The 15886-nt window shown below is 29.3% G+C and overlaps 1 protein-coding gene across 5 annotated transcripts in view; it reads left to right on the top strand.

Annotated features, from left to right (window-relative positions):
- The window catches only part of LOC129971182 (septin-7-like), a 100704-nt gene extending 87638 nt beyond the window's left edge, over window positions 1-13066 (top strand). For 3 of the 5 annotated variants that reach the window (XM_056084720.1, XM_056084724.1, XM_056084719.1), the window contains 2 exons: window positions 114-182; window positions 4482-6427. In XM_056084720.1, coding sequence (XP_055940695.1) covers window positions 114-182; window positions 4482-4533 — 121 coding nt within the window. In that variant the 3' untranslated portion in view covers window positions 4534-6427. Of the gene's footprint in view, window positions 1-113; window positions 183-4481; window positions 6428-12832 lie in introns of those variants that run through there. The other 2 variants (XM_056084722.1, XM_056084721.1) reach the window with 2 other exon arrangements.
- The last annotated feature ends 2820 nt before the right edge of the window (window positions 13067-15886 follow it).

The following is a 15886-nucleotide window of genomic DNA, read 5'->3' as shown; positions in this document are numbered from 1 at the left end:
GGAAGGAGATGAGTTATTGAGTTTCATTGTAGGCATAAAAATTTGCATATTAATTTTAAAAAAAATTATTTTCATTTTCCATATTTTGTTTTTATATATTTTGCCATCTGCAGGACAGTATCCGGATCAGCGAGGAATACTCCACGGCTGAAAAGCAAAAATTTGACTGCCTTTCTTTTTAAGTAAAATGCTTTTTCATGTTATGTTATGTTTTGTTATGTGCTGTGAGTTGTGCAATTTCATTTGTGCAAGGTTTTATAAAAATTTCCTGATTTAAAAATTTAATTGTTAATGAAAACAATTCATATTTTCTTTTTATCATTTATCAAAATCTTTATTATTTTCTTTTTGTATCTAGAGAATGAATTCCCAGATTTTTCTGTGCAGTTAATACATAATTTAAATTATATTTATAATAAATTATATAAATGTTGTTTTTAAATATCTTGTCTGAACATTACTCATAAAAATATACTGCAAAGGTTAAATGTTGTGTTTTAATTATTATATATTTAAAAATAAAGATTTAATCTTATTACATGTTCTGAAAATCTTAAAGTAGAATTTAAGTAATTATTTGTAAACATTTTATTTATCAGTTTTGTTTTTACTGTTTTTTTAAAATTGTTTTTACAAGTTGAAAGGTTTCTATAAAATTTTTATGCTATTCAAAATTCAAAACTTAACACTTTTTCAAAGGTAATAAAATTTGAAAACAACTATGATTTCATTAATAATTATAAAGCAATGTGAGAAATTAAAACATTTTATTGTTTTAGTGTAAATTTATTAGCAAAAATTTGAGTTGTATGCAGACCTTAATTATTATATGTAATATCTTAATTTATCTTGAATGAAATGAAATTAAAAATTGTTATTTTTTTATTAATGCAGATTAATTTTCATTATTATTATTTTAATACATTTATATGAAATTTGGGTTTAAAAATATTTATATTTTAAAATTTTCATAAATATTTCTATAAAATTTTCTTTTTATACTATGGAAATTTTAAAAGCAAAGAGAAAAGTTATCATGATCAATCTGTACATTATTGCGAATAAGAACCAGTTGTTATAATCATTTAAATTAAAAAATTTTGAATACATTTCTAAAGCCTTTTCAGTTGTACTTTCATTTTTAGAATACACAACTCATTTGCACCAATATGATTTATTTTTTCAATTTAATTTGCTATTGTTTTGTATTTTTTTTTGTGTAATGGTAGTACGCACAAAAATTATGTTGAATATATCAAATATTAGATCGCTGTTGATGTAATTTTTTTTCTTCAGTGTGATGAACTTTTTTTTTTCCCATTTCCATTTTTGTTTTGATTTTATATGTATTGAATATATATAGATGGATGTGTGTTGAAATAGAAATTTAACCATTTTGAGCAGCACACAGTTGAACTTTTTACTCTCAGTTGGCAAAGTACTTTTTGTTAAAAAAAAAATTAAGTGGGAGTAGTCCATTGTACAAATATAGGGAAGAATAGATACACTATTTAGAATTTGATATAAAAACAATGCTACAGATATATATATTTTTAGAATCATGGATTAAACCATATTCAAGAGAAACTGTTCCTACCCCCTGTTTTTTTCTCTCTCATTATCTAATATACTTTTGTCTTTTTTAAAAATATTTATTTCTCTGACCAAATTTTAATTTACTTTTTTCTTTGAATTGTTCCTTGTCATTCAGAACTTCATGTGTACAGCTGTAGTTATATTTTATTGATTTCAATTTTCTTTGTATGAAACTCTTTTTTTTTTTTTTTTTTTTAATGAAGAAAATAGTTTTTAGCTGTTGATTTTCAAGTAACTCTGAGATTTTAGTTAAGAATATATTTTACATTATGGTATAGTACTATTTATACATATCATGTATTTCCCTTGTTTTAAGCATATTGGTAACAATTAAGACACTACATTGAATGTACTGAATTGTCATCTGTAACTCATAATAGTTTTTAGTGCCAATAAAATGTAATAAATCTAGAAATTTGTGTTTAATAATATTTTTTTAATGTTTACCTCTGGGCATGTATAGTGCATTTGAGGAAATAAAGAATTCAATGCATAATTAATTATGGGCTTGAAAATATGCTCTGTAGAATTCTAAGTCTTCAATCGTAAATTTGTCAGATTATTTCAATAAGTTACTGGTACTTTAAAAAAAAAAATTGCCACTTTATTGAATTTTTTTTTAACAAAAGAGTTTGTAAATTAAATTATATGAAATTACTATAAAATTTAATTGTGATATATACCTTAAAGAAGCTATAATATTCTTATTTGTATGTTTAAAATTTTTTAAATTTCCAAAGATTGATAGTTTTTAAGAAGAATTTCATACTGTATTAAAAGAATAAGCAAATATTCATCAAATTTGCCAAAACATATTTTTGTAATCAATCTCTTCTGCAAAACATTTGAGTTTTAGCACTTTCTATTTGTTAATTTTGTCAATTCATTTATTTATCCTAAAATTTTAAATAATTCTTTATGAAACATATGAGTATTTTTATTGTTCTTTATTATTGTTAATGCTATTTCATACATTGTCATCAAATATTTATTTGACGATTGGACTGTGTCAAAAATGTGACAATTCTTCATTTTGTAAACATCTGTATTAGTAAATCATTAATTAATACATAATTATATTTTTTATTGTGTGCTGTAAAATTTTATATAATGATTCATGTTTAAAAATACGTTTGAAAACATTTCCACCTAAATATACACCTTCATCTTAAGTTTCAGGTATTACATTTTGTTTTGCGAAAAGCTTTTGTAGGCAATTCTGTAGCATGCAGAGAATGTTTATTTACTTATTCTTTGACTCCATACTAATTGCTTAAAAAGTCTAAAAATTAAAGTTTGTTGTATTTTTTTAATACTCAAATTCATTTAATTATGAATTATCCAAAGCAAAATTGAACTCAGTGAAAGATAAAGTATTCAGACTTTCTGTTCATGAATTCATGTTAAGTAATAAATAGATAATTAATGTATAGAACATTTTTTGCAATTATCACTTTTTTGCATGTTTGCATATGCTTTCCATAACCCTTGTAAGTTTGAATGGAGTATTTGTTCCAGCTTATTATTTTGTTGGTTCAGATTTATGTTAAAAAGCTACAAAGATATCATTCTGAATAAGTATAATATGTGAAAATAAAATGCATTAAATGTAAAATTAAATTACGGAAATATTAAGAATAATTAAGAAATATTCAAAATGAATGTAAAAAATATTGAATATTGATATATTTAATAAGAAAATAAACATAATAGTTTTTATTTTTCTTGTATATAATGAGATGTAAAATCTTGAAACAATTTTAAATTGCTATTAATAAAATCATAAATTTCAGTTTATTCTTAACATCACTTTTATGACATCAAATTTTAGTGAGTGCACTGATTGAATGCTGATGTGATAATTTTTAACAAATCATGGAGACTGAAATAAATTAAGGAAATATTACGGCAGAGATTGAGAATGACATCATCACTTGTTAATGCCTTGTATATATATTGTGTTTAATTTTTTTAAATGCCTTTATTTTTCTTTTTATGTTTAATCTGGTAATAAAATACATTTTTCATATGAAAATAAAATTGTGTTCTTGTTTATTATAATGTTTGTTTGTAAAATTGTGTTCTTGTTTATAATTCATTTTTATTTTATTTAAATTGCTCTTACAATATGCAGCTTGATTAATCTAGCTTCTGCTAATTTTGATGGAGTGTGTAATAAGATTTTTGTTTTGTTAAATTAAAAAAATAAATAACTATTTTTCTGAATTATTTATAGTAATCAAAAGAAAATGATTTACATCATTAAAAAAGAAATTCTCTTAGATCACTGAAAAATATTCATAAATTATGCAAACGGTTATGCTAAATGTCTGTTTTTGGAAGATTCTTTTTTTTTTTTTTTAACTGAAAAAGTAATGGTGTGAAAACAAGGAGTAAATTTAACTTGATTATGCTAACAAAAAATTCTTTGATATGTTTTTGAAATTGCATTGTCTTTTATTACATGTTAGAGATGAATTTAATTAATAAATTGTTATTAATTTAGAGCTATGATCAGAAAATATTTATGGTTTGAAATTTGAAACTAATTGGATTAATTATCTACATATTAAATAGAATAAAGGAATGATATTTTTTTTGTTAAATTCTAATTGCATATATTTCATTAGGAGTATCAATTGTCTAATTTATGAATATTTTTAATTTTATGAGATTATTTACAATCATATATAATATACACTCTTGCAAAGCTACTAATGCTTTTTGCTTTATTTAGTGTCTGTATTTGCATAGTTATTTTTTATGCTAAGCTTTATATATATAGTATATTATTCTTTTAGCATAACTGCATGCTGCTTATTAGGGAAAAAGAAATAGTTGCTTTTTTGTTTGCACCCTAAAAATGGCCTTTACTCTTTTTCTAGGCAATTGGATGGCAAAGAGAAGAAAAAAGAGAAAAAGAAGGGTCTTTTCTAAAAGGATAAAAAGTATTTGGTGTGCATTGTACTCCATTTACTATTGTTTGCTTATGTGTTGTCCAGTTGTCATGACTACAGTCTGTGTGTTTGTGTGTTTATGTTGGAGTTATTCAACAACCCAGGAAAACTTGCTCACATCGTGTTCTGCCATTGCATACATTGAAACGCTTGTACATTTTTCTTCTTTTCTTTTCTTTTTAATTAAGGCATTCCCTAGTTGTCTATCTGATCCATTTGTATATAGCAAAAGTCTCATTTATAAATAACATTTTATTTGAAGACTTGGATCATAATAAATAATATGGTATTTAGATCATTAACTTTGAAGATTTTTTTTCTTTGTAATTAATCATTGAAATGTTTTGTGAGAAGTGTTGTATGCAGGCAAACAAAACTGATGCTCATTGAATTTCAAGTATATATTTTAGAGTTAGTTTCTAGAATGAATGATTTTTGATCGAAACCAAAGGCATCTATTGTGCACAAATGTTGTAAGTTTTGCTTTAGTAAGATTTATTTTTCTCTTTTTTTGAAAAGTAAATTGTTATTTGTATTAAAAAAAAAATATTTTTCTGTAAGTTTCAGAGGAATCAAGTTTGTAAAATATAACAATCCCTCCCCTTTTTTTTTACTCCATGAATAGAACAATAAACATTTAACCATAAAGCTACTTTTGTTCTAATAGTTTTTTTTTTTCTTTTCAAAAAATGCTTTATGATAAATTCTGAAAATAAAAGTCATGTATTCTTTTAAAGTAGTTAAGCATCTATTGTTAAAAAATTATTTATACATGAATTTTGATTTCCTCTCATCTTTTCTATATTTTTTTAAATTCTGAAAAATTACTGGTTTTAAAATGAAGTATGAGAGATTCAAATAAGTTTTTACATTACATTGGTTTTTATAGAAAAATTTAGATATTAAAGTATTGCTTAAAAATTCACTTTATTTAAAATCATTTTTTTTAATTCACTGAACAGAAGTAAAATCTCAAGCTCATATTTTATGAGTAAGAAGAAAAAAAAAAGAAACTTTAAGCACATAGCCCTTTTTATATTAACACCTTTGAATTCTTTTATTTTGAATCTATTTATGTATTTGCTGTTTCCCAAAGAGAAGTGAATCCAGTTTTTGATATAAACTGTATTTTTTTTATCTTGATTAATATTGTAAATTTTTTGTAAGACCATATTTGTATTAAATGTCGCTTGTATATGTCAATTTTTTTTTTGTATTTTTTTATTTATTTTTTTTTATTGGAAAGGACTTTTCTATTTTAAGAAATGTTTCATTGTGTGCACTGGGTGCCTTAAAAATAATCATGGTCTCAAATGTAACTGGTCATTGTAGCATTAATATAAAATACTTTATTGTACCTTGAGTAAAAAGTGAATTTTGATTTACTTGGAAAGTCCATATTAACTAGAATTTTATTGCTGGTGTATACCATTTTCTCTAATTTATTTTACTTCATTTGTTGTACAGAATCAGTCATTAATTTTTTGTTTTTACCTTAAAATTAAGACTGACTGTTCCATATATATTGAAAGTGAATTCTTTTAAGTCATGTCAATTTTATTGCTTTAATTGTACTAAAATTGATATGACTTAATTGTTTTTACTTGAAAATTAAGACTGGCTATCTCCATATGTGTTGCAGGTGAATTCTTTTAAGTCATATCAATTTTAGTGCCTCAAATGCATTACTTTGTTGATACTGCAATTAACTTTATTGGCATTTGTAGTCTTGTAGCTTTTTCCAATGTTTGAATAGAAGTTTGTATATTCGAATGAAATTAATCTCTTTTTAACATGCTATACATTATTGTCATTGGAAATCAATATGCAGTTGTCTTTATATGGACTTTAAATAAAAAACATTTTCATGTTTTGTAGATTCTGTGGTTATTTCTCTTTAACATAGTTCCAGTTTCTGGTTGACTCCATTAATTTCATAAATTTTTTTTTTTTTTTTTACAAACGTTTTATGGAGTACTGTCAAATTTTATTTAATAAAAATGGGTGACATCGTGATATCACATTTAGAATCTTACCTATATATTGGCTATCAAGCTGTTTCTAATCCTTATTTGTTTTTATTAATTTCCCCCTCCCTCCGAATTTAAAGCGGAACTGTAAAATATACAGTTAATTGAGCTGAAAAAATTGCAAGATAGTTTGGAAAGCTTCATAGTTCCACATTGTAATATGAGGAGGGGGGGGGTATTTCAATAGCATTCTAACACAAATTCAGATATAAGTTGGAACCGCATTCTATGTCACAGCAAGAAGTTGAAGGGGAAATTTTGTCAGGGTATAACTGTATAGCATCACCATTTCAATGAAATAAAGAAGATGCTGTAAGCATGGGAAACTGTTGCATCTTATGTTAAGAATCATTACTTCAACAAGGTAGTAGCACACTACAGATTTATTTAATGAGAATCCTGCTCCTCATTTTTGCCACATTTTGAAACGCAGGCAAAAACTAATGTCTTTCTTGTGAAAAATGTGTTTCATAATCCAAAAGTAAATCTTTTATTATTTCATATAAATTTAAGTGGTTTCCATAATAAAGTTGACTTCTTAAGAATCTATCTTTAAAGATACGGATATGTTATCTCTATTTCTCTAAAAAAAAAAAAAAAACTAATTATTAAAATAACTACTTGCAAGTGTGGTAGTTTAAAATTCACACAAATTTTAGCTATGGAGAATTATAGCTAAAATACAACAGGCACATAGGAAGCACGAAAACAAGCTATAAGTATAAAATTGGAAACGCCACTTGCATGAGACAGAGAATATTTGAAGAGATGACCAGCCAATAATGTGTGCGAAATTATTTCGCGATAGTGTATATTTGGACAGTACATAGTGATATTCTTCATAGCTCATTCTGTTCGCAGCATGTAGATTGGCAAATTGTCAATGTGACATTTGCAAATAATAAAATAATAATAATAAATAAATAAACATTTGCAACGATAGTCGAGACACGTGTGACCAGGTCTTATCCTCGTTATATCAAAATCGATCTTTCATTTTTTTTTTTTTTTTTTGAATTTGGCAGGTTAGTTGAATTCGGGGTGTAACAGTTACTTAAAGTTAACATTAACAGAACTTTTAATACAAAAATCCACCAATTCATCTCATGATATGGGCTTGCATCTTTTGAAGTTCAGTTTATGTTCAAACTTTCGTTCATTGTGACAAAAATGTTTCATTTCACCAATAGATACAATTCCAAGAAAATACTCTTCAAAAGTAAATAAATAAATAAAGCACCGCTTGTAGCACCCATTAGGAAGGTTCTACAAGAACGAATAGTTCAGCTGAACTGAATATCAAACTGATGAAAAAGAAAATACAACAGTTTTATTGGTTTAAGCTTTGGGTTGGCCAACCAAAACAAACCACTCGACTGCGGGATAAGAAGAGGTCAGTAGTAACATCGCTTTTTCGATTTAAATAAAAGGCTGTAAATCTGGGAAAATTATGGGTATTAAAAAAAACTTACGCATTGAGTCATGGATGTTAAAACAGCTTAAATAGAACACTTTTTTTTACTGGGATAGCCTGGTTGGTAGGACGCTGAATTCACGTCCCTTGGGTTGCGAGTTCCCCGCCGGCCGAAGATTCGACGCGTGTGTGGTGGCTGATGCGTGTTAAATCTGTCGTGGTCACAAAGTCTTCCATGTCGAGAGTAATACCACTGGGGGTACTGGATCAGGGGTGATCATTCTCTGATTCAGGTCTAAATTACGATCTGTGGATGAGTGAATGAAGTCCGCCCCGTAAAAAGGGTTGTGACGTGTGTGTAGCTAAGTCGTTCTCTTGGCTCTAGATGGTGCTACTGTTAAAACAAGAGACGTGCCCTTGGCTTAAACTACAATTGACTTCTTAAAGTCTGTGAGCTTGACTAGACAAGAGCCATTAAAAACAACAACACTTTTTTTTTTAAAGATCTATTTTTTAAAAAAAATTTTTTTTTAGTGAAATGTTTACACTTCTATTTAAGTATGTGTTGCACAGAAGAGAATACATAGTATTCATTTCAGAGCGATATCTGCATTCTTTTAGAAAAATTCAATTTTGTCGAGAAAAACAGAGTGGTTAAAGAATGCATGTATTTTTCTTCTTGAAGAAAGTCTTCCTTTGTGAAGACGGTTGGGGAAATTATAATCTGGGCACTATTTATCCTATTTATACTTAATATAATATTTTTTAAACTAAATTATCTGTTAATAAAATTTTCTATTTAATTAGCAGTGTCATTATTGTTTCAAAATGGGCACTCTTTTTTGCACTTTTTCAGTCTGCGAAATTTTGCGCTGGGTTTTTTAATTTAGTTACATTAACGTCCCGTTTTTAAAGCTACACTAGGACTATTTTTTGACGGACCTTGTGATTTTGAACCGCTGTCAGATGGTGAGGACGACACCTGTGCTATCGTACCCTCCTCTCCAAGCTTCCACACCCTACCAGCGGGAGATCGTTTGGCTCCGACGGATTTAACGTACATCAGACCCACTTACACGACGTTTCTTCGGTGGTGTCGGTTCTCGATCCTGAAACCCTGCGGTTCCGAAGCCGAAACCTTGCCACCGCGGTCCCATTTTGTGCTGGGATCTACTTGGCTATTTGCATGTTATCTTCTCTAAACTGAAATTTTAGAAATGACAAATTTTCTTTTCCTTAACAATCTCGTATTTAATTATTTATTCTTTAAAGGAACCTACAATTAGTTCCTTTGAAGGACGGATGTCGGGTTAAAATGATGAAGTTGTAACTGTCAAAATTGACACACTAATTACTAGTTAAAATGTACATGTCTAGAGTTCTAAACATAAAAAAGAGAAGGAAAGAAAGATGGATATAAAGTAGGGGTAGAGATCTTCCCAAAACTTTTTTGTATACTCTCTCTCATAAAGTTGTTAGTTCAATGAACTCCTTGCGTGGCATTGGCGTATAATAGCTACGAGATATGAACGTTTTGCGTGAATTTATATTTTTACTCAATCTGTCGTTCATTCTTGGCGAGGTTTTTGGAGATCCATCTCTGGCATGGGGTTAATAGTATCAGTAAATCGATTTTGTGTCTTAGATTCATTTTTCTCAAACGATGCAAACAAAAATTTGATGCAAAACTACACTTGTGGTTACACAATTTCAAATTAAATTTAATAGATTGAACACTGCGTTTTGAGTTATAGCGTTTATATGTTTCTGAAAGTACAGACAGACAAATGGTCAATCTCTCATTCCATTTGGCTCAAAATTGGAACGGTGTGTGCATTATAGACTTTAAACATGGGTAACGAATTTCGTTTATATAGTTTCTCTTCGTTTAGCAGTTATTGTGTTAACTTATATTCAAACAGCCTGACAGACAGACTTTCTCAGAACGGATTTTGCTCACAGTTTGATAGGAATTTACAAGTGTGATGTAAGGATTGTATACCAAATTTCAGCGGTCTTCCTCAAAACATCTTTGAGTTATCTTTGACGCAGACCCTGAATTTCAAAAATGTGTTTTTGAACTCGGTGGAATCTAAAATGTGGAGATTCGACAAAATCCCAAGTTCAAATTTTTTGACGATTACTATGCTTCCTATACGAGAAAGTAAAAAGTATGAAATTACTGGTGAGTATTTGTACATGTATTAATCACCGCTGTGACCTATTAATGACCTAATCTGTTCGTAGAAATGAGTGGAAGTGCTGTCCCCAAATCGTCTTGAATGCTTTCTAATAAAGGTGAGAATGTCTTGCATCTTACAATTGTTACGAAATATTAACCTGTGGCCTGAATTCAGCATGTTTACTGAATCTATCGTGTCCTTGGCGAGTGTTCTGGCTATTAATCCCAGTCATACGGTTGATAGTATCTGAAAATACAATTTGTATTTTAGACGCGTTTTTCCCACCTGATTAACACAAAAATTTGACAATTGTAGTCACAAAATCAAATATCAAAATTAATATGTATAAGTCGTTGAGTTTCTGATTTATCGAGTTTATATGTTTCTGAAAATTAAGATCAATAGACGGTCAACCCCTGGTTGGATTTGGCTCAAAATTTAGCAGTTGTCTACACTATAGACTATTGTCTATAATGTTAAATCTGTTTACCGAATTTTATCCATCTAGCTCTCTTCGTTTTATAGTTATCGTGTTAGCTTATATTCGAACAGATAGACTGAACGCAGTTTGCTCAAAATTTGATAGTAATCTACAAATTTGATATAAAGACAGTTAATTAGTTAGTTGGTTTTTATGGCGCAAGGACCAGATTTGATCATTCTGCGCCAAACATTTGTATAAAGACAGTATACCTAATTTCATCCGTTCTATCTCAAAGTGGTTTTGACTTAATTTTTGTCAGTGGCAGATGGACAGACAGCCAAGATTGTGTTTTTCGAATGCAGGTTTGAACGTGAAAATTCGCCAAAATCTGGAGTTCGAATTTTTGACTATCATAATACTTTTCCTATACTTCATGTAAGAAAAAGTAAAAATATGTATGTCTTCACTTGGAATGCATAATCTATAAATAACCAATTATTTTCAGCTTTATTATTTGTACTTTTGCTGAAAAATGCGAGAAATAATGCATTTCATATTTACAAAGAAAGATATTCAAAATGTCTGTCGCGTATATCAAGGCAAGACTTTTTAAACTATTTTTTCAACTACCAGCTCATGACAGCATGATGATAGTAGTGTGCATACTCAATCGTAATTCATAAGGTTGCTCTAACTAGAAATAAGAATACATTTCTGAACATCGAATATGACTTCATACTATTTTTCAGTAATTTTCTTGAAAACTATAGATCTTAAAAAGAAAAGAAAAAAAAAAAAAAAAAAAAAAAAGGTTTTCGGACATTTTTTTCGTCATTGGAAAATGAGTACTCGTGCTCTTCTACGTCAATTCGATGATTAAATTAATAATGCGACAATAATAAGCACATGAAAGGACAAATAAGAAACAGGAATTTAAGGTCAGAAAATCCCTTATTTTAAGGTGTCAGAGAACGTTATTTTGAGCGTTTGATTTTAGTTATATTAACGTCCCGTTTTAAAGCAACTCTAGGGCTATTTTGAGACGGACCTCGTCATTTTGAACCGCGGTTATATGGCGGGGACGACATCCATGCTGGCACCCCCTCTCCAAGCTTCCACACCACACCAGCGAGAGGACGTGCACCAGACCCGCTTACACGACGATTCTTAGTAAAATCTGATCTTGATCCTGAAACCCTCCGGTTCCGAAGCGAGACCAAAACAGCATTTATTTGAGAATAAAGAAAGCTTGGACGACAGCCGAATGTATCCGGAAATTTTGAGAAGATGTATAATTGGATATAGTATTAGTATGAAGCGATTGTCAGTGCTTCTGGTAGAACCATCTGACAAGATGCTGTTTATAGGCCTATTACTATTTCTGAGCTGTGACATGCATGATTAAAAAAAAAAAAAATCCCCCGAAATTTTTTATAGTTAGTTCATTGGCTACCAAATTTTGGCATGTAGTTTATCTTGCATTAAAGTTGCTCATTAAAAAAAAAGGTTTTTAAATATGTTATTAAATTTTTAATTGAGAATTAATGGAAGTAACGCTTTTCTTTTCTAACTTCATATTATTACACAAAATACATTTAAAAAATTATAAAGTTTTAGTAATGCCAATCTTATTTCCGTCTGTTTTTTTTTTAGTTTTAATATTTTTAACTAAAATTATTTTTAAATGTATATTACAGTAACACTTTTCATTATTTGGTTTATACATGCACAGTATCAAATACATTTTTTGTGTAGTATAATTTTTGCATTGCTATTATTGAGAATAAATGTTTAAAAATAATATGAGATAGAGGATTCAAATCTATATGCTACGTTTCGGACTAAAGTTTTGACTATATTTTTTTTAAAAAAAAAGATCAAACTAAGATCGACCGAACTTTAAATCGAACTAAATTTCGATTATTGCTTCAAATTTTCCTGGAAATGAAATTTAAAAAACATGTAATTATTTGTTTTTTAGTGCATCTGAATTGCATTTTTAATTGTATGTGACAGATTATTTCCTCTTAATGATTTGCCCTTTCATTTTTTGTATTGAAATGGTCAACATGTGTTACAAATAACTGATTTACAAAGTAGTGTGTTACAAATAACTGATTTACAAAGTAGTCTGTTCTTTCATTAGAATTTTTATTAGACAGTTTATTTCATTTAGTGCTTCTGTAGTGGGGCCTTAACAGTTTCTAATTCTTTCTGTTTTATGACAGGTTGCAGGATAAGCACTGGAGTTGGTTTAAGAAGTAAGAAGAAGGTATCAAGAGTCTCCATCTGTGAAAATTTATGTACATGAAAACATGTATGAAATTTATGTATATTTTCTTCTCACACTCATTCCAAGATTGTATAATTACTTTATGCAACATACCTTTAAGGGAACATCGGCAACTTCAAAACATTTATTTTTTAATTTTAGTATAATAAAATAGGGAATCTTTCACTGATTACAGAATTATATATATACAGTTTTGAAAAAATCAGAAGTTTATAAATTATTTTTCAACAATAAATTTAATAGGAGCTCCTAAAAAAAATTTTTTTTTTCTTTTTCCTACTTTTTTCTCGAAGCATGCTTTCATCAAATTTTAATACACATAGAACATTATCCCATTCATTACCCAGGTGTCGTCCTCGTCTTCTGACAGCGGTTCGAAATCACGAGGTTCGTCCCAAAATAGCCCTAGTGTTGCTCTTTAAAACAGATATTTAATATAACTAAACTAAACTAAACCATTCATTGCAATCGTATGAAACCTTATACAACAATATTTACAAACAGTATGCATCTGCTAAAGCTATTTTTTATTATTTTTTTCCTGCGCAATAGTATTAATATATAAAGATTATTTATTAGGAAAATATGCATTTTTTTTTTTAGATTTTCAAGTTACACAACAGTTATTATTTCGATTTGCCATTCATAATATCAAATACTTTAAGAAACAAATATTTTTCTACTGTTTTATTATTAAAATAAAATATTCATCCTATATGTTCTGAATTTTCTATCGGATATAAAATTTACTTGAGAAAAAGTTCCCTTTAATTTACAGCTTAAATGTTGTCGCTGCCGAGAACGTCCCAGTTCCCTTCAAGTTTTTAAACCGAATTCCGACTTTAAATGTGCTCATCTTCTTGGAAGTCAGATGGTATTTTTTCGATAGGTGGTTTCTAGATAATCCTTCAAACGGCTCAACATTTAAAGACTTTGTTTTCAAATATTTAAAGAAATAATATTTTTTTTTAGAATACGGACAGTTTTTACGCATAAGAAGAATGAACGTCGTCAGTGAAAGTAAAAAATGTTGTATATCAAAAATCCCTGGTAGGTGAAATCTGTTGCTTGGCATTCCTTCATATCACCAATAGAAGCAAAGCTGCCAAGAAACTAATTATTTCTGACAGCCGTACTAAAAATGACTGACTCTGAAATTCTCGCGCCTGAAAGCGAAGGAATAAAAATGCCTGATACCTAAGAGGTATCTATCAAGGGTATCTAAAATTCCCTTTCCTAAATCGAAACATGCCATATATATCCTTTATAAGAATCTCTAAGTAAATGCCTCAGAAGAAAAATTTCCCACACTTTGCTCTTGTGTTCTGGTGCGAATAGACGTATTCCTCTTTTGGTACTCACGTACAAACCCTTGAAAAATAAATTGAAATTAATTTCAGATTTTTCCTCTTTTCGGTCACTCATCTATAAAACGGTGTTACACATATAAATAAGCATCACAGGAGGCTTTGGGGATATGTAAAAACTCCAACTGACAGATTCCAAGCATGCTGAGTTTTTGATATTGGAGCTTAAGCACTTTCGGCGATGATACATTTTTGGAACATATTAACAATTAATGACGAGAATAAGGGTGAATTGTTTTGATGTTGCAAGTGTTAAAAATTATGTATGTCAGTTAATATAAATGCCCATTCGTAATTGGACTACTTATGATGAAATAAATTTACATGATATGTTGGATGTAACAAAAAATTTGAAAGGATATTTATCATTTTAAATTTAAGAAACGCGCGCACAACACATAAGTTAAGTACAGAAAAATGTTTCAGACATTCTAATTATTTCAATTGTTCATAAAAATGAATGTGGTAGAGTGTTAATTTTTATTTGACTGTTACTATTTCACAATAAATAATAAGCGATTTCTGTGCCACGTACTTCAGTGTTTTATTATATTTGGATTTTACACACTTTCTATTCAAAAACGGCACAGAATTCTAGTGCATTAAAATAAAATGGAGTGAGAGAGATAGTTAATGTCTTATTTACACTTTGTTTTTAAAACTGAAATTCTTAGCTTTTTAAAGTGTATCCGTATATTGTTATATTAACTTACATTTGAACTTTAACTATTAAGTGTTACGTAGGAATCTTTTACTTAATTTCTCTCTCAAATCGTTTCCGTACGTAAAACTTAATGCCACCTTCACAATGATCCTAACAGTTGATCCGTTTTGTGTGTTTTATGATACAAGGGGTGTTCAAATGAAAAGGTACGAAACGACACTGTGAGTATAAATGAAGACTTTATTCAAAGTATACACCATAGGCCTGAGCAAGCACAACGATCCCATTGATTAATGAGCCGAAGGATTCCTTGTTCCCAGAATTCCTGTGGTTGTGATGAGACCCAGTCCTTCACAGTGTCCTTGAATTTGCCGTCCAGTTGAAGCTGTCCACTTTCAGATGTTTTTTCAAGGGACCAAACACATGAAAATCGCAGGGAGACATGTCCAGGCTGTAGGGTGGATGCTCGAGCTACTTCCATTTGAACTTGGCCAGTTCCGGGTGTGTGACTCTGGAGACGTATGGACGCGCATTATCAAGGAGCAGAACCACCCTGTCCGTGAGTAGACTCGGTCTTTTTTTCTTAATGGACCTGCGTAGTCTTCGGAGTGTCTCACAGTACACATCGAAGTTAATGGCTCTTCTGTGCTCGAGGAATTCAACATTATTAATCAATTGGACGGCGCTCTTTATAAGGGCCTCTGCTCTCTCATGCGCATGCGGACGCCCGCACATGCTCCGATCTACGCCGGAGACTCCAATCGCATCCCTAGATGTCTCGCTACGTTCTCCCATAGCGGCATAGGCAAATATATTAATGGTTACGTTGTTACGACGTTTTCTACCTTTTCATTTGACACCCCTTGTATATAACAAAATTGCAAACAGTGCCATTTTTCTTTGCTGTATATATATATATATATATATATATATATATATATATATATATATATATATA

Source organism: Argiope bruennichi, chromosome 6 (genome assembly GCF_947563725.1).
Source record: "Argiope bruennichi chromosome 6, qqArgBrue1.1, whole genome shotgun sequence".
Lineage (NCBI taxonomy): Eukaryota > Metazoa > Arthropoda > Arachnida > Araneae > Araneidae > Argiope > Argiope bruennichi.
Note: the sequence above shows the minus strand (reverse complement) of the source record. Positions and strands in the feature narration are given on the sequence as shown.